This window comes from Trachemys scripta, chromosome 2, assembly GCF_013100865.1.
Source record: "Trachemys scripta elegans isolate TJP31775 chromosome 2, CAS_Tse_1.0, whole genome shotgun sequence".
In the NCBI taxonomy this organism is placed as follows: Eukaryota; Metazoa; Chordata; order Testudines; family Emydidae; genus Trachemys; species Trachemys scripta.
In genome coordinates this window covers 78,831,515-78,850,151 of record NC_048299.1, presented here as the reverse complement: position 1 = coordinate 78,850,151, position 18,637 = coordinate 78,831,515, and the positions used below count along the sequence as shown (strand labels likewise).

Genomic DNA, 18,637 nt, shown 5'->3' with positions numbered 1-18,637 from the left:
GCTAGAACTGCTAATGTGGCCACACCAGTGCGCTTGCAGCTGACCGTGTAAACACACAGCAGCGTTTTCCCTGCTGCGGTCTCCGAAGGCTGGTTTAACTCCCAGTGCTCAACATCTGCAAGTGTAGCCAAGCCCTAGAAAAGCATTCAGAAGTGAAGCTGTTAACATACCCAAGTTTGAGGCTGTCATCTCTGCTGACCCAAGAACAGGAGTCTTCTACCCTAATGTGTATTTTGTATTGCAGTATGTTAAGCTTTCAGGGGATCCCTTTTAATATCATGAAATGATCATATGCAAAACTGTATTTGGACTAATTTATTGAAGGACATACCAGTTAAATGTATAATAGTGATTAGAAACATAGGAATTGGCTTACTGGATCAGACTCATGGCTCATTTAGCCAAGTATCCTGTTTCCTACAGTGGCCACCACCAAATGCTTCAGAGGAAGGTGCAGGAAACTTTGCATTAAACAGATACGGGATAATAAGCCCCCTGCAGTAGGTCTCTTCCTAATCTCTTGTAGAGGTTATCTAGTTTAGTACAATTTCAGGGTAAACCTCTGCATGAGTTCTCCACTCAGTCTGACTTCACTAATTTCATATATTTTCTAAAGTAGCTGACAGACATGTTTTCAGACAACCTTATATATAAATATTCCTTCATTAGTACTGAAGGTGATGCCATCAAGGTCTATGTGAGAGTACGTCCCCCTTCAGAGGGAGCTGCATTAGCTGATGGGGATCAAGGCTTGTGCTTATCAGTTCTTTCATCAAACACTCTTCGTCTACATTCAAAGCCTGAGCCCAAGATCTTCACTTTTGATCATGTTGCAAATATGGACACAACCCAGGTAATGGCTTTAAAATGACAAGCTTACTAAAATACGAAAAAATGGTTGCAATAACTATACATCATCTTTATCAATATCTCTTTCCCTGGTTTTTACAGTAACCAGGCTGGCAATGCTCAGTTATAGTTACGCTATCAAGGCAAATTCATTTTCCTCTCCACTGGTTTAAGAATTTCTCTTTTTAAAGTTTTCATAAGAATTGCTCTTTGCATTTGTACAGTGAAATTGCTGGGAAATTGTGCTTAACGATAGATGGGATATTATGGTCCTATAATATATGATGCTGCTAGAGAAACATTCTGTATAAGCAAATTACCACTGAAGCCCACTGCTCTAGGCCTAACAGAATAATACATGACAATAGATGTGAGTAGTAGTTAGGCAATTTATTCAATTCCATAACACTGAGCAATTGATTCAGTACCATAACAAAGTTTACTTACCTGTTTTGCAGTCAGCGTTAGTAAAGGGTTGTGTGGCCTATTGTTGGTGCATTTGCTTTGTTGTGAGGAAGAAAAAAAAAAAAAAAAAGCCAGGTAGTCATTTGATGCATCTAGCCTGGCTATGCATCATTTAATATATAAATACACAAAGTTCTGTATGTAACATTATTGTTTTATAATAGATTTCTTATAATGTGGAAAATACTGGGGAAGAAAGTCTTGTAGAAAGTCTTTTATGTTTATGAAACCTTAATGCCAGCTTCCTTGTCCTTTTTCTCATCAGGAGGCAGTGTTTTCAAGTGTAGCCAAAAACATTGTTGAATCTTGTATGAATGGTTACAATGGAACCATCTTTGCATAGTAAGACATTTACATTTATTTCATATTAAACATGAGAGTTGTAAAAAATTAATTGCATCAATGAATACCAACTGATTTAAGTATCAGGGTATAACTTCATGCTCTGGTGTATTTGTTTAAAAAAAAAAAAAAAAAAAAAAAAAGGCTGCCTTCTCACTTGATGCGTGACATAGTGAGACTTTTTGCAATTTACTTGTCGAAGACTACTTAATTTGTAAATCAGTATTTCTGAGGCTATCTGATGCAGTGTGGTTATAGTTGTGTTTGTCTCAGGGTATTAGGGCGGTTAAGGTAATATCTTTTATTGGACCAACTTCTGTTGGTGAGAGAGAGAAGCTTTCAAGCTTACACGAATCTTCTTGTCTAATACTCTGGGACCAACATGGCTACAACAACACTACTTACAACAATGGTAGACTTCAAGTTTACAGTGTGTTTTTACATCTTCAGCTTATGAGAAATGATTTGTCCATGTCAAACTGCCAATTTGCATGAAAGATGCAGATCAATGAGGGATGTCACTGCTAGAATAAATTTTGCTTATTTGGGATTTTTGTTTGTTCTCTTCTTCTTCTTTAGTGGCCAAACTGGGTCAGGGAAAACTTTTACTATGATGGGTAAGTGTATAAAAGACTCATTTATATAAAGATTTTTTCTCAATACTAGTTTTGAGATATGGTTTAGTTTAAAAACTTTTTTTATGCCCTGTAAATTGTGATTTAGTTTTACCTTCGTCTGCAGGTAATTTTTTAATCTTACTGCTTTTGGGATTGCCAAGCACTCTTAGTGCAGTTTCTGTCTTTCTCACAGCATTCCCAGAGAATGGGGATGGGTACCATCTTGCCCTCTTTTCTTTGAGGTGAAAAAGTCCATTCCCTATTTTCCAGCTGAAGTAAATAGCCCAATGAAATCAAATGTTTGTAGTCAAGTGGTTTTACAAAATTCTAAAAACATCTTTTTAGTTTCCCCTTTTTGGTTCCCAACCCCTCAATTTTTGGAAAAAATATTCTGGTAGGTACCTCTTTTCTATGTTAAATATAGATAGATAGATATAGACGTTTTCAAAAAGACTGCCTTCCTAGTCTGGAATTAAAGGTCCATCTGTATATAAAAGGAGTTTACATTATTCTTGTGCTGTTCATAGCACTGGTAATTTTAAATACAACAGTTAGTCAGTCTCCCTTTTTAGTTTTAAAGAGGGACAGTTGCCAAAACACCAAACTGAAAGGAGTGCCTGGCTCAGGGACTTGCTAAGAATTGGATGAACAAGGCAATTGAATTACTCTCAATCCTTGAAATGGTCCCTGCAGACCACGGTTGAGGAAGGCACATTGGTGGGAAGTTTGCACTGCTACTTCTTGGTCTGTGTGTGCACCTATTCTGTGAATAAATAGATTTTAGTATCCAGAGCTGTAAATCTCTCAGCCTTTCACAGGCACTAATTTAATTTAGATCTTTTTAAATGTCAGTTGACAAAGCAAAATCAACTGATTATTCGAGAAATAGCTTGATTTCTTCTTTCTTTGTTTTGCTGTGAATGATTGGTTAAAAGACTGGTAGTTGCAGTTTTGTATAATGGTATATGAGAGTGCCAACCAACTGCTGTTGTTGAATAGTATTTCTTAATTAAACCTACGAAATGTTGTTTTTAATTAAATCTCTTTAGGGCCATCTGACTCTGATAATTTCACACATAACCTGAGAGGAGTTATTCCTCGGAGCTTTGAATATCTCTTTTTTCTAATCGAACGTGAAAAAGAAAAGGTAAAACTTTTGTATTACTGAGGTCACAGGAATGTCTTACTTATGAAGTAGCTGAATAAATTAAATTTTGATTAGTGCTCAAGTTTCTTGTGTTATAGCTGCCTTGCATCTACTTTACCAGTTTACATTTATTATAGTATCCTTTGTATATTGATAGCTACAAGTGCCAATAGAAAGATTTAAATTTCTATACTGAAAGTAGCTATCTTTCTAAGTAAAAATTTTTCCTTTGGGCACCATAAATGGTATTAAGGTACAGTATATATCAATAATAACTTTATACCTTTATGAAGGAAATGAAACAAACCACTGCCATACTGTGTTAGAGACCAGCTCTCATAAAAACTATATGTCTATAGTAGAAGTTTTCATGTTTTACAGGCTGGTACTGGTAAGAGTTTTCTCTGTAAGTGCTCGTTTATTGAAATCTACAATGAACAGATATTTGACTTGCTGGATTCTGCTTCAGCTGGACTCTTTCTCAGGGAACATATCAAGAAGGGAGTCTTTGTCGTCGGTGCTGTGGAGCAGGTGTTAACCTCCGCTGCTGAAGCATATCAGGTAGTCTGTTTCATTCTGTTCGATATCTGGACATTGCTCTATCAGCAACATTGTACAATATTAGCTCTAGCAAAAATTAAAGTGCCTAAAAATAAAATGCTGATATCTTTTGAAAAATATTTTGTAGAAATCGAACATCTATAAACAGAGAAATATTTTGTTTATTCTAACTTTTCTCCAAAGCATGCATGTTCCACATCAGTCCTTGGTGAATGTTAGAGATTATGAAAGTTGTAGGATTTGGGGAGTATAAAAATGCACTGATGTTAATCATCTGCTGATGTTTGCAGTGGACCTCAGTGGTATAGTAGCAGGTTTCTTTGTCCCACTACGCTGTTGTTCCAGATATCCTTCACACTGTACATCCAGGTGTTGAGTAAGCCTTACTCTTCTAATAATCAGAGCACATGGCTTGTCTGTGGTTTTAAAAGGTTTTATTTGTACAATGTTAACATATTTGTATAAAAACATAAAGAGGGGAAATAGAACTTTGGAAAACAAAAGGACATTTTATATTGCAAAGACTTGGAAAGTCATATCAGTGAGTTGGCAGTCAAAATGTAGCATAGCAATTTTTAGACTAAAGAAATTGTAAAACATGGAATTGGGTTGACAAGAGTGAAGAAAAGTGAATATTTCTAAACCTGTACGCTAATGTTCAAATCATAAACATTGTGATGTTCATTAGGATTTCCAACTGTATTACATTTTTATATGAAGATATTCTGGTGCTAAAAGTCAGTAGTTGTAATGGTTTTTTGAAAGGTCTCATACTGGAATATGTTTACTCTCTGTCAAACCCATTGTATCTGAGTGTTGGGATCACTTTGAAATATGCTAGATGGTGCTATTTGGTGTCTCTTCTTGCTGCTAAGGTGTTAACTATGGGCTGGAGAAATCGCCGTGTAGCATCTACCTCAATGAATAGAGAATCCTCAAGATCGCATGCGGTCTTCACTATTACTGTAGATTCAATGGAGAAGAATGGTGAGGTTGTTAACATCCGATCCTCCCAGCTGAACTTGGTGGATTTGGCAGGGTCTGAGAGACAAAAAGATACCCATACTGAAGGAGTCAGGTTAAAGGTTGGTGCTACATATCTGTGGTTACTTTCTTTTTCTCTTCAGTTAAAGATTTTAAAAAAACCCACCTTGTTTTAATCAGGACAGTTGTCTTCTCACTTTCACTCTTGTATGTTTTAGGAGGCAGGTAACATAAACCGGTCATTAAGCTGCCTGGGCCAAGTGATCACAGCGCTTGTTGATGTGGCTAATGGAAAACAAAGACACATTTGCTACAGGGACTCAAAGCTCACTTTTCTGCTACGGGTAACACATAATCAGTTTTCATTTAATAGTTTTAAAAAGAAAAATACATTGATTTTTATACTGAAAAGAGAAAAACTGAGCTCAGTTCTGTAAAATTGGGCTGCTTGCTTTCACTGTTGTTAACAGTTCCTGGAAAATCAATTTCTACATGATTTCAGAATTATTATCCTTTTGCCTATAGTAAGGTCTTAGGATGAATTGTAAGGATCTGAAAAACACAGACTTTTCAGTTTGTTCCTCTGCTCAAAGGAAAAAGAGAAACTTTGAAAAATATATTGATAATATCTAGACAACAGAAAGATAAACTCGGTTGTTACAATGAATGTCTTCAGTTACCTGTGCTTATATTCTCTCTCTCTCTCTCTCTCTCTCTCTCTCTGTGTGTGTGTGTGTGTGTGTGTGTGTGCGCGCGCTAATCTATTTTAATGAGAGTGGAGGATAAGCTCTATTCCCCAGCCTATATATCGCAGAAGTGTAATAGTCACTGACTTAAAATGCTTCTAACCTTAAAGGTTTTATCTGTCCTCTAACTAGCCACACCAAACGTTAGCAGGATGTAGCTGGTATTAGCGACAGATAAACTTCCTGAAGATTAGAAGATGAGTATTCTCATTGTATGAAGGGCTCTTTTAAAGGGAAACTGCAAAGCAATTATGAGGATTGAGTGAATTCCAGTGTTCTCTGTTGAATACCATCACTAACCAGAATGCATCATTCTGTGACCTCAAATACCAAGTTTGGTTACAATCCATGGTAGTATTAGTGATGTCACAGGCATTTGTTCCCTATTCCACTATGACAGCATTCTACCCATTCCTTCTCCAAACACCTTTTCCATGCAATCGGTTGGTCTTAATCCTCTATTTTAAGAATTTCTATCTCTCTCTCATTCATATAAGTATAAAAAGTTGAAATTCTGTCTGTGTCCATTGTTTTCTTGTACCCCACTCTTATAAAGAGATCCACAACAACAGATCCTTACCCCTAAACAGAACCCCATTGAAGTTTGTGAGTCTTCTTGCAGGACTGGGGTCTTAGATTGTAAGTGCCTTAGGTGATACCTTAGCTATTCTATTCTGTACAGATATAAGTGCACCGCTGGCACTCAACAGATAATACTGATGTTTCTAAAGATCTATATCTAACAGTAAGAAGTTAGTTGTCTCTTTGATCAGTCATTTTCCAGCCTGTCTGCTAAGACTATCAAGTGTCTATGTGAGTGATTTTTTTTGTGATAATGATGCTTATCCAGTAGAAAATGGAGCCAGGTAATCAACATATTTCACATAGGTAGCCAAATGGCTGGCCTTCAAGGTGGTAATAACTTTCAATTGCTATTGACCAGAGTTCTAAAGTGAAAAATTCGATATCTCATTACCGATTTCCTGAGTCTCCTTTTGCCAATGATAGCACACTGCCCAGTTCTAAATTTCTGAAATAATCCTCATTTAATTACAAATCCCTTCACAATCTAACAAGATTAAGGTTCTTGAAACTAAACTCTTATTTATATTTAAGGTTATGTCCTCCTTTCATAACCAGCTTTGAAATAAAGCTTCACAAAGGAATGTAGAGATTTTACAAGTAAACCCATTCTAGTCTAAAATTACATACCAGACAACTTGTGAAAGAAGTATTAATTTCTAGCTCTAACCAAAACCCTTCAACCTAAGCATATTTTCATATTTTTCAAACAGGATTCTCTTGGAGGCAATGCAAAAACATGCATAATTGCAAATGTTCATCCTGGATCTAGATGTTTTGGTGAAACTCTGTCCACCCTTAATTTTGCTCAACGAGCAAAGTTGATTAAAAACAAGGTAAAAAATTATTTAATATCTTTCCTATCATGACTTAAACAAATACACTATTTTGTCATTTATATTATATGTGAACCAATTCATTTTAAGAAACATTTTTGTTTACTATGGTTAACTCAAATGAAAATCATATTGAAAAAACAAATTTGCTTGTTTGGGTTTAGAACAGGGGTGGGCAAGTCCGGCCCCTCAGGACTTTGAATCCAGCCTGCAGGATTGCCCCCATGTCGCCACGGGCCCAGCGCCGCTCTCAGAAGCGGCCCCCGGGTGGGGGGCAGAGGGCTCCGCATGCGTTGCCCTTCCATCCAAGCACTGCCCCCCGCAGCTCCCATTGGCCGGGAATGGGGAACCGCGCGGCCAATGGGAGCTTCTGGGGAGGTACCTGGAGGCGTGGCAAGGGCAGCACATGCAGAGCCCTCCATCCCTCCCTTCCCCCCGCCCCCCTCAGGGGCCGCAGCACTTCCTGGCGGCACCGGGGACAGGACAGGCAGGCAGGGAGCCTGCCCTGGCTCGCACGCCTCTGCCGCCCCGGAGCTGCTTTAGGTAAGCGGTGCCGGGCCAGCGCTCGAACCCCTCCTGCCCCCTGCCTGCACCCCAACTCCCTGCCCTAAGCCCCCTGCTGCCCCCTGCCCCCATGCACCCCAACCCCCTGCCGCACCCCGCACCCCTCTTGCACCCCAACTCCCTGCCCTGATCCCCCTTGTACACCCTGAACCCCTCCTGCACCCCAACCCCCTTCCTGGAGACCCCTCATATACCCCGCACCCCTCCTCTGCCCCAATCCCTGGCCCTGAGCCCCTTCCTGCACACCACACCCCCTCCCGCACCCTAACCTCCTGCCCCGGCTCTGCATACAATTTCCCCACCCAGATGTGGCCCTCGGCCCAAAAAGTTTGCCCACCCCTGGTTTAGAATAACTAAAACTATTTTAAAAAAAATTGAATTAACTTTTCACTATTTCTGCAGTTTATCCTCTATACTTTATTCAGCATGGACAATGGAAACATACTATTTACACTCATTTGTTTTTCATGTGTTATTTGTTCTTTGAATCTGCAGCATTCCATGGAAATGTGTAAATTCAAACAAAGCTTTAATTAAATGCTTTCATGATTATTTTAAAGCTTTGTAATACTCTGTTTTTCCTACCTAAATTTTGGATCTAAGCAACATGCCATTACCTGTTTAAATGTATGGTAACTTTTAAGTTCTTTCTGCATCTTGAGAGAGTTTGAAGGTATATTGGCTTCTGATTTTGCAGCTATGTAGTCTGTTATATGCTGTCTGCCTTTGTTCAGCCTAAAATTTTCAGGATTAAATTCTAGTTCAGCAAACTGTAGACTAAAGTGTCCATGATTTTCAGATATTAAGAAACTATTGAAGTTGAAGATATTCGAAAAAGAAATTGAGCTCTGTCCTGTTTCCAAAGATTCTTCTCTTTTAAAATGATTAACTGCCCGTACAGCTAATCATCTACTACTTTCCAATATTTGATTCTAATTACCTTAAGAATAGATTTTCTCATGTTACTTCATATAAAAAATGTAATCTTAAATATTTTATTCATTGCTTTTAATATTTTCTTTCAAAATTCCTACAAAAGGCTGTGATAAACGAAGACACCCAAGGGAATGTGAGCCAGCTCCAAGCTGAAGTGAAGAAATTGAAAGAGCAGCTTGCTCAACTTACTTTAGGGCAGTCTACTCAGGATATTTCTATTTCAAGAGGTAGGAGAAACAAAAGAATAGAAAGCTCCTGCATTCTAGAGCAAAAAGGAGATTTTAAACTGTTCTAATATTGACTTGGTGAACAAATAGCATCACATAGTTTGTATGCCTTAAGGACTGCATTTTGCGTAGGCACAACATACTATTTTACACAACTATAATAGCAAATGTGTCTAATTTTGCAGGAACCTGTGTTAACCTAATGATCATTTTGTTTTCGTTTTACTCTTACCATACTGTGTGCGTTAGGCAAAACTTCTATCATAGTTTGACTTTTGCTGTTGAAGCTGGAAGAAAATTCTAGACATTTAGTTCATAAAAGTGCTGGAAATCAAGCCCTTAAGATAAACCAAAACGTTTGTTTATGATGGTCAATGTGGAGGGGTTCTGTTTTTTCTCATTAGACAAGTTATTGCACAAACCTGTTGATTCTGGCTTCCTTTTACTCCAGTTTTGTTCATTTCTGAATGTAATTCTAGGAAAAAATATTTTGTGGGAATGAAAATAAAAAGCTAGTTTTATATACAATACAGTAGAGAATAAAGTTAATGGGATTTTTATTACTCTTCAAACTCTACTTGTAGCTTTTCACTGAACTGTTGTATCTGCTGCACAGATCCTGATACAGCTTCCCATTAAGCGTAGTTCTCTGGCTGAAATATGCTGCCCCAGAGTATTTTATTACTATGGTAGCAGTCTTGGCCTTGTAATTCTCTTATTGTGTTCCTATACCAATTGTGGCCTGATCTTCCCAAGACACAAGGGATTTCAATCCAGCACCAGGAGTTACTGCATTTAAAAGAGTTGGCTAATATAAAACATCCTTGCTCAGTTTTTTGCAAGAAAAAAAAAACACACATCTGCTGCTACGCACAGGATTAGAGTTTAAATCATAAAAATATGTGATAATGGTTAACATGTGATATTAAATCGGTCACTCATGCTATCATGTCTAGCTATAGGCAGAAATCTCAACAATTTCATATTACATCCATTACAATAGCTTGGAATCTGGAAAAACTAAAGGATAATTTTTAACAGATTTAAAACATCATATACGTTTTAAGAAAAGAAAAATCTTGTCTGAAAACTGACACAATAGATGTAGTCTGAACAATTAAGAATCGTGGCACACATTTTGAGCTGTAGAAATAAAGATATGGAGTATCATTATCAGTTGATTGTAAAACACAATGGCATTTGAAAATATATATATTAACTAGAAATTTTTTTGATGAATTGATTTTTGGGTGGGGGGGTCTGGAAGCTATTTGTCAAATTTGACTAATAGCTTCAGTTGAAAAAAGTCATTTGTTTCAAGTTTTTCATGTTGAAATTTTTCAGTTTGAAATGGCATTTTGATTTTAAATTTGTCCAATTTAAAAAAACAACACACACGAGGATGAAAACACCTGAAAAGGCCAAAATGAAATGAGAAACACAAAAAAGATTGTTTCAAATTGATCAACATGTTTTGCCTTAACTTGAAACTCATTGAAAAACTGGAAAAAAAATCATTTTGAATTACCTTAAAACATTCTGGTTGATTAGAAACAAAATGTTCTTGAGTTTTTTTTATTTGAAGAAAAGATTGTTTAAAAAATTGTTTGAGTCAAACCGGAATATTTTCACCTTATTTGGTTCTGCCCCGAAGCTGAAAAATCAATTATTCACTCAGCTCTAATCATAATGAGAGAGTTATTTTGCCCTTTAGGTATTATGGTGATTAGTATCCCATAAATATCTATAATAATCCACTTTATTATGCACAGAATGTAATATTAATGTCAAATTCATGTTATAAAATGCTAAAAAAGCATCTGAAGCTAATGCTATATTTTCCATACTTCCTTAGCTGAACACATGAATTTAAAAAAAAAATAAAATAAAATAAAAGCTAAATTCAAAACCCCTTTACTCGTTAGGTACAACTTTGTATGCCAACTTTAATTGAGTGAGTAAAGTTTTGTGTATCATAAATTAACAGACCCTAATAATATCATTAGAGGGTGTTCTAGAACTGTAAGGGTAGGCCCATACATATGTTCAATATATTATTCTGGGAAAAATGAAGTGTTGGAAACACTATAAATATGGTTGTTAAACATGAAAGACAATTTAAATAATTTGTATCTTAATAAATATGGTGTTTCATTCTTTAACTTTCTATGCTGCTGCTCTTGGACAAGGTCAGGAAAATACAAATTACATGAACTGCTTTCTTGAGGCAATGCTGTTCTTGGAGAAATCTGAAAGTGAAAAGAAGGTAAGAATTCACTGCCTTTTCTCTAGCATATCCTGCTTATTTTTTGATTAAAGCTAAGGATGAGTAAACCTACTGAAGCTCCACTATAGTTGAGATTGTCCTGCTTTGTTAAATAAAAAATTATGTTTACAAAGATAGCAAAGTGTAGTTACTGGAAGGAGAGATTATAAACTAGTAGAATTTTGAATTTTTAAAGTAATGTCCAAGTTTCATAAAGAAAAAACATAGGAAACTTTTGATTAATAATCAGATTGTGCCCCATAGTGAGTTGATTTTTTTTTTTTTTAAATCACAAGGTCAGTTTCACTTACAAAAATATGAATGTGATAATAAAATGTTTTAATTTTGTACATAAAATATAATTATGGGTAGTATGGTATAACTTGTTTAAGTTTGTGATGAATACATCTATTTGGAGATTGCCATTGTCCTTTTTTTTCCCCGACTACTAAATTGGTATTTATTGTTTTAAGACTTTGTTAGAAAAAGTTGCTCAACTAGAAGATCTTTGTGGCAAAAAGGAGAAATTCATTCAGTCCAATAAAATGATAGTTAAATTCCGGGAGGACCATATAGTTCGCCTGGAGAGATTACACAAAGAGGCTCGTGGCAGTTTAGTGCCCAAAGAGCAGGATGATCTCATCAATGAACTGAGAGAGGAATTGCGGACACTGAGAGAACAGGTAAATATTTTTACTTATTGTTCCATTCCAAAAAAATCTGATAAAGCTAATGAACAACACAAAAAGAGAGCTTTTTTTACTGTTTAAAGCTAACGAAACAACTGACCTTTAATCATTGTTGGTATTTAGTTCAAAGGTATCATGAGCACAATCTATCCAGTTCTCTAAACTATGAAATTACTGTACTTAATGCTATTTGGTTTAAATCACTGATAGACTTCCTTATGTTAAGGAAAACTCTTATTGCTGGAGTTAGGAAACTCAGCCCTGTGTTAAAAATAGGACAGAAAGACAGACTACTTTAGTAATTCTGTAGTTGAGCCTATATATTCTAGGCTAAATTGTAATCTTAATGTTTCTAGAGGAAGAAGCTCATATGTAATGATCAGGATTACTGCAATACTACAGAATGTTTAAAAATGAAATTTACTGATTATATATGGTAATCGTTTATAAGCTGAATATTTTTGGTAAAAAAGTGACACATCAAAGAGTTGGGGTCGGCTTATAAACAGGTCTACACCAAAATTTGATGTTTTTAAACTCTATGGAATCATTGAATTGAATATCTAATACATTGTCGTTTTGTTTACCTGGAGTGTCTGCAGGCATGGAGCCCCTCAGCTCCCAGTGGCCGCAGTTCGCCGTTCCCAGCCAATGGGAGCTGCAGGAAGTGGTGCGTCACTTCCCGCGTTCCCATTGTCTGGGAACGGCAAGCCGCGGCCACTGGGAGCTGAGGGGCTCCATGCCTGTGAACACTCCAGGTAAATAAAACGTCCCGACCCGCCAGAGGCTTACCCTGAGGGGCTGGGAGCCAAAGTTTTCCAGCCCTTGAAATATAGGATCGGCTTATGAAAAGGTCATAAAGTTTTTGCTATTTTTACTTCTCCATCTTGTGGGGTCGGCTTATAAATGAACGGGCTAATGAACAAGTATATACGGTAATTCTTCAATCATTACTTACTCATGTATACACATTTTGAGAGTAAATTCCAGCGAAGTAATAAAACCAGTTTGCCAGCTCTTTAAGAAATCTGAAAAGTCCTCCATGGTTTAGGGAAGCCCTCTTTTTCTTTTCCTCTACAATTTAATGCTTTTGAAAGGTGACAGACTGGCAGCCCTATATACTGACTCCTCTGTGAAATAGCCTTTTTTGTAAAAACTACTTTGCTTTTTTGCAATACTTTAACAAATATCCGCATGTCACATATGCATAGATGGAACAACATCCACGAATTGCTAAGTATGCCATGGAGAATCACAGCCTCAGAGAGGAGAACAAACGACTTCGTTCCTTACAGTCAGTGAAAAGGGCTCAAGAACTTGATGTTCAGACCATTGCAGAACTAGAAAAAGCTTTCTTGGAGGCTTCAGCCACAGAGAAAAATAATGGAGGTAAAAATACACTGACATATTCCTTTCATAAGCTAATACTCATTTTAAAATGTAGTAATTAGTGTATTTTTGAGAAACTCTAAGTATTTTCTTTAGCACTTAAAATATTTTAAGTGGCAGTGCTTCTAGTGGAATTTGATGGTTTAACATTCTTCTTTATTAAATTCATATTTTAACATATTTTTAAAATGAAAAACTTAAGATGTTGCATAAGCAATCTGTTTGTCTAATACAAAATGCACACATCTCAATGTGAAACACTTTTGCAAAACTTGTATTTTAATTTTTAAACTTTTCATCAATTTAATCTACCACATGGTAGTGTTTAAAACATTCTTTAAAAGGGGCCTTCTTCAGGGCATGTGATAATACTGTGTAGTAGTTGGCAATACGTATTCGTTTTCTATTTCATCCTTTTTTGTGATGTAAAAACATTTGACAATGGCTAAACCACTGGTGTGCTGCAACCATTGTCTATCATACTGACCAATGTTGTCTAACTGTTTCTCTGTTCTTCCCCATTAGTCTGAGTGTATCCATCTGTTGTCTCTTTTTTTTTTTTTTTATGTTTAGGTTGTAAGCTCTTTGGAGCCGGAACTGTCTTTCTCTTCTCTGTTTGCACAGCACCTAACACAGTGGGATTGTGCTTCCTGACTAGGTGTTACAGAAATACAAATAAAAAAATAATTACATAGTGCTTATGTTCATGTGGACTATTGTTAGTGTCCAGTTGGCTTAGTCTGAGTTGCTGGACTGTTCAAAAAATTGTTCTTATTTTGTTGATAGAGCTTATTATGATTTTGAATTGTTCAGGATGATATCAGAGAATATCTTTGTTTGTTTCTTAGGTCATCAATTGTATTCCACCACTACATCAACAGAAAGCAATTCGTTGGTGTCTTTTGAAAGGTTGAAAGCACGCCTGCTGCATACTCAGAGTGAACTGGAAAGTTCAAAACAAGAATATGAAGAATTTAAAGAGCTAACCAAGTGAGAGGAAACAATGTAGAAATGTTTTAAACTAATAATCTTCTGCAAAATATATTTTGCTAGAATAGACATGCATTAATATTCTTTAAGGGTCAAATCCTGGACCCAGAATACAGCCCAAGTAAATTTGTCTTCTAGAGAGAGCCAGAGTGAGGGGAGAAAGGAAAAACATAATCCTCCCTATATCATCACAGTCCATTGAGCAGCAGTTTACAAACATCACATTAGTCTTGTATAGCTGGAGATCCACTTACCCTGCTCCTGCTTCTTCACATTAGGATGTAGGGAGTCCCTGAAGAGCAGATCTTTATGGTATGCAGTCTCCCTAAATCATGATCTGTATAGTAGAAGTCCACTTGGCTACAAAGGGAGAGCTGAACCCATTGTGTTTTACTTTTTCATGATTTTGCCCTGAATCCCAGCAGATGCCTCCCGTGGGGCTGAAGCCCCTAGACCACCCCCCCCCCCCCCCCCGGGCGGAGCCCCCCCCCCCCCCCCCCCCCCCCCCCCCGGGCAGAAGTCCCTAGACCCACCACCCCGCTGCAGGGCAGAAGCCCCGAGCATCCCTCCCTCTAGTGTGCTAGGTGGAGAATATGGGCGGGGGAGAGGCGCCATGAAGGAACTTACATTTTAAAAACCCATATATTAAAGCTTAAGTAGTTTTACCTACAAACTTAATGGTTTAGCAAATACATTGGACACCAGTTTCCACTCTGTCCTGAGCAGCAATAAACTGAGATCCTGCTCCCATTGATACTTATGAAGTTTTGTTATTGACTTTGAGATCAGAATGGGAAGTGGATGGTGATAACACTAAACAGTTACACAAATAATCCATGCTTGCACGAGACTCTTGACACTGCAATGATGTGAATGATGTCCGCTATCTCACTACTGACACACAAAACTACTAAATATTACACAGTGAAAGATCTTCCCAAATTTCTACTTACCTTTAATAAATTACTTTGACTTGTTAAAATAAATACTTAAGAATGTTATTTTAACAATATTTGAAAAGAATATTTAGAGGTTTTTATTAATCTTGTCAAGCTTCAGTTCAGGTTTCTGATTGAAGTTTTGGTATGGGTGATGCGATCTGCTTTTTAGAGGAAACAAAAAGCTCTGAACTCAGGTGTTGCTGGGTAAAGGAGGGAGTGATTTTTCCATTTTAAGGCTGTGTTTAAGTGTGCATGTATTTTGTTAATTATGTGATCACAAAGCTGCTTTGTATTAGCTCTTTTAATGGGGTCCACTTATCCTATAAATAGCATAGTATCAAAATTGAAATATTTTGATGGCTTGGATGAAAGTGTCTGGAATTGTTTTTCAGTATGATAGTTACACAGCACCTTACTGTCAGACTAATGATGATAGAGTGCATGATGACTTTTGGGCTTTGTAGTAGGCTGCCTCTGAGCTGAGGGGTGAAAACATTATCTAATTTTTGTGTCTAAACAGGAAAAGGCATCTGGAAATTGAGTCAGAACTTCAGTCCCTTCAGAAAGCAAACCAGCATCTTGAAAATATTTTGGAGGCAACCAAGGCACACAAACGTCATGAAGTCTCTCAACTGAATAAAATGCACAGAGAAACTATTAAGGTACAGGAATCTGTTAATGAGAGGTTGTAAATACAGCAGTATATAGTTACATCTGAGTTGGATGAAACAAAAGATTTCTTTAGTAAAAATAAGAGTGTAACATACTTTGCCTGACAAGTTTTTCAGTATATAAGCTCACTATATGATTAAAGTGGTATCTTCATTTCTATCTTTTGTTCTGACATACTTCCTGATGCACTACTGCTTGTAACTGAATTGCAAATCAGAAAAAACATGCAGTTGTGTAGAATATAATTGACCAGCTTTGACTGTTTTACTTTATCCTGTATTTTGTTTATAGAATTATGAAATATGTTGCATTATAATTAAGGCTACGATTTTGTCACAGACGTAATGGATTTCGTGACTTCCAAAAACCTCCGTGACTTCAGGCAGCTGGAAGCTGCAGGATCCCGCCACCACCTGCAGCGGCCAGGAGCTGTGAGGTACCCCTGCCACTTGAGGCCCCCAGATCTCCCTAGTGGCGGGGGGGGGACCCCGCAGCTCCTCTCTGCCACAGGCACCGGCGGGGACCCTGCAGCTTCTAGCAGCCACAGGCGGAAGGGGACTCCACAGCTCCAAGTCATGGGGTGGAGGAGGACCCTGGAGCTCCAAGCCCCCATGGTGGTGGGCAGGGCCGGCTCCAGGCAGCAGCTTGGCAAGCAGGTGCTTGGGGCGGCCACTCCGGAGAGGGGCGGCAGGTCCAGCTATTCGGCAGCAATTCGGCGGACGGTCCCTCACTCCCGCTCAGACCGAAGGACCTTCCGCCGAATTGCTGCCGCAGATCGCGATCACGGCTTTTTTTTGGGGGGGGCTGCTTGGGGCGGCCAAAACCCTGGAGCCGGCCCTGGTGGTGGGGGTCCCAGAGCTCCCAGCCGGCCCCCACAGCTGCCCAGCAGCTCCCCATTTTGTCATGGATATTTTTAGTAAAAGTCAGGGACAGGTCATGGGCAGTAAAGAAAAATTCATGGAAGCCTGTGACCTGTCCATGATTTTTACTATAAATATCTGTGACAAAATCTTAGCCTTAACTATAATCTGTGGCTATTTTATATTTAAACTAATGCTTCCTTCATAATTTCTGCAACAGAGCATGACTACTCCGACAAAGGCTTACCAACTAAGGTCTCGTCTGGTGCCACGAATAAGCCCTGAAATCTTTGTCTGTGATTCCATGGATATTCAGAGTTCTGGGGAAGTGGTGGATAATATTTTCAATGAGCCAGTTCCTCCAGAGATGAATGAACAAGCTTATGAGGCCATTGCTGAGGAGCTCAGAATGGTGCAGGTAAATCTTCAGAATAAGAGTGGAAGTACATATGTAATTGGGGTTTTTTTTGTTTGTTTGTTTTGTTTTTTACAAAAGCATGTTTTGATAGTCCATTGAGTAATATCATCTTTTCACCAAAAATAACTTTGGTTTTAATCTAACAATTCACTTATAAAACCAAAGTAAATGTTTAATAAATATTTTAGTAAATTATTGTAATGCCTAGTAGCATGCTATGCTGTACTGACGCACCTTTAGCATTTCCCGTGTAAACTCCACCAAGAGAGTTGGGTATTTTAGTTCAAACTTGTTATGCATTTTCTCTATCTACATATTATTCATTTATATTTCGTGAGAAGTCTTAGTTTAGCAGAAATGGCACGCTCCAGGGCATTTAAACCTGAATACTCAAACCAAACTATTCAATCACAGGGATACTCAGGCAGAGGGGCCACCATCATTCAAAACTGTGGATTAGTTCAAAGGTAGAAGAGACAGCATTATTTGAGAACCTGTTTAAAACTGTGTAAAACCTCAGTCCTTTTATCCTTCTTTTAAATTTCCTGAAAAGATGCTTTTGCCATAGAAGAGCAAAGCAAAGTTTCTGAGATAATCTTGATAATGTGGCTCTATTTTCATTAATACGAAAACTTGTATATAACAGAACTCCTTGCTGAACTGCCCTCAAACATTTCATATATCTCAGATATTCCCAGAAATCGCTAGTCCATTTTTGTCTATTCTGAAGAGCAATTTGATGGATCAGGTCCCTCCATTTAAACTTATATACACACATACTTAAAGTTAAGAATGTGCATGTTTGCAGAATTGGGTCCCATGTTTGTATTTTGCTTTGAGGGATTTCCCAGAGATCTGTGGTACTGATAAACCAATAGTTATCTTTCTGAATGTCCTTGCTTCAAGCCATAAAGACTTAAAATAGTCAAGATTTTTGTATTTGGTGTACACAGAAGGTCTGACCATATGCCATATGAAAATAACTGAAAGAGAAGCTTTCTAATTATGTATGTCTGCCATGGTACAGGAACAGCTGAGCACTCTTCAAATCAAGCTGGATGAGGAAGAAAGTAAGAATATAAAACTTCAGCAACATATTGATAAACTGGAGCATCATTCTGCACAAATGCAGGAGGTGAGGTAGCTGTGTAGATCAGTATTTTGTGAGAGAGTATATACAAAAGATGTGAATATCAATCACACTTCTCAACTATTTTCTGGCCCATCTTTAGTGAATTACTTGGAATTTTAAGAGGCAAAACTGCTAAAATTATAACACCAGAACTGAGCAAAAAGAACAGCCAGCATCGGTGCTTTCTAAAACTTATTTTGAAATATTTAAAGCTGCTTGATCATAGAGGAAAAGTATAAATGGCGAGGCACCCAAGATACTTACTAGTGGTGTTTTTTGCCCAATTTCATGATGTGTGGTAAATTACCAGTTGTCTCAAAAAATATTTTCTCTAAAATTTTGCAGTGCTAAAAATACACCTAGTTCTAGCAGTGAACAAACAAAAGTGTCATTACTATATATAAAGTTTACAGGTCCGCTTTCT

The 18,637-nt window shown here is 37.6% G+C and overlaps 1 protein-coding gene across 2 annotated transcripts in view; it reads left to right on the top strand.

The window, feature by feature from the left end:
• The window catches only part of KIF15 (kinesin family member 15), a 45,542-nt gene that overhangs the window by 4,759 nt on the left and 22,146 nt on the right, over nt 1–18,637 (top strand). For both annotated transcript variants that reach the window (XM_034760986.1, XM_034760987.1), the window contains exons 3-18: nt 670–853; nt 1,580–1,656; nt 2,236–2,273; nt 3,323–3,420; nt 3,802–3,981; nt 4,857–5,066; nt 5,184–5,309; nt 7,007–7,129; nt 8,733–8,856; nt 11,046–11,122; nt 11,596–11,805; nt 13,023–13,200; nt 14,049–14,190; nt 15,652–15,793; nt 16,884–17,081; nt 18,109–18,216. In XM_034760986.1, the coding sequence (XP_034616877.1) occupies nt 670–853; nt 1,580–1,656; nt 2,236–2,273; nt 3,323–3,420; nt 3,802–3,981; nt 4,857–5,066; nt 5,184–5,309; nt 7,007–7,129; nt 8,733–8,856; nt 11,046–11,122; nt 11,596–11,805; nt 13,023–13,200; nt 14,049–14,190; nt 15,652–15,793; nt 16,884–17,081; nt 18,109–18,216 (2,215 nt within the window). The remainder of the gene's footprint in view (nt 1–669; nt 854–1,579; nt 1,657–2,235; nt 2,274–3,322; nt 3,421–3,801; nt 3,982–4,856; nt 5,067–5,183; nt 5,310–7,006; nt 7,130–8,732; nt 8,857–11,045; nt 11,123–11,595; nt 11,806–13,022; nt 13,201–14,048; nt 14,191–15,651; nt 15,794–16,883; nt 17,082–18,108; nt 18,217–18,637) is intronic.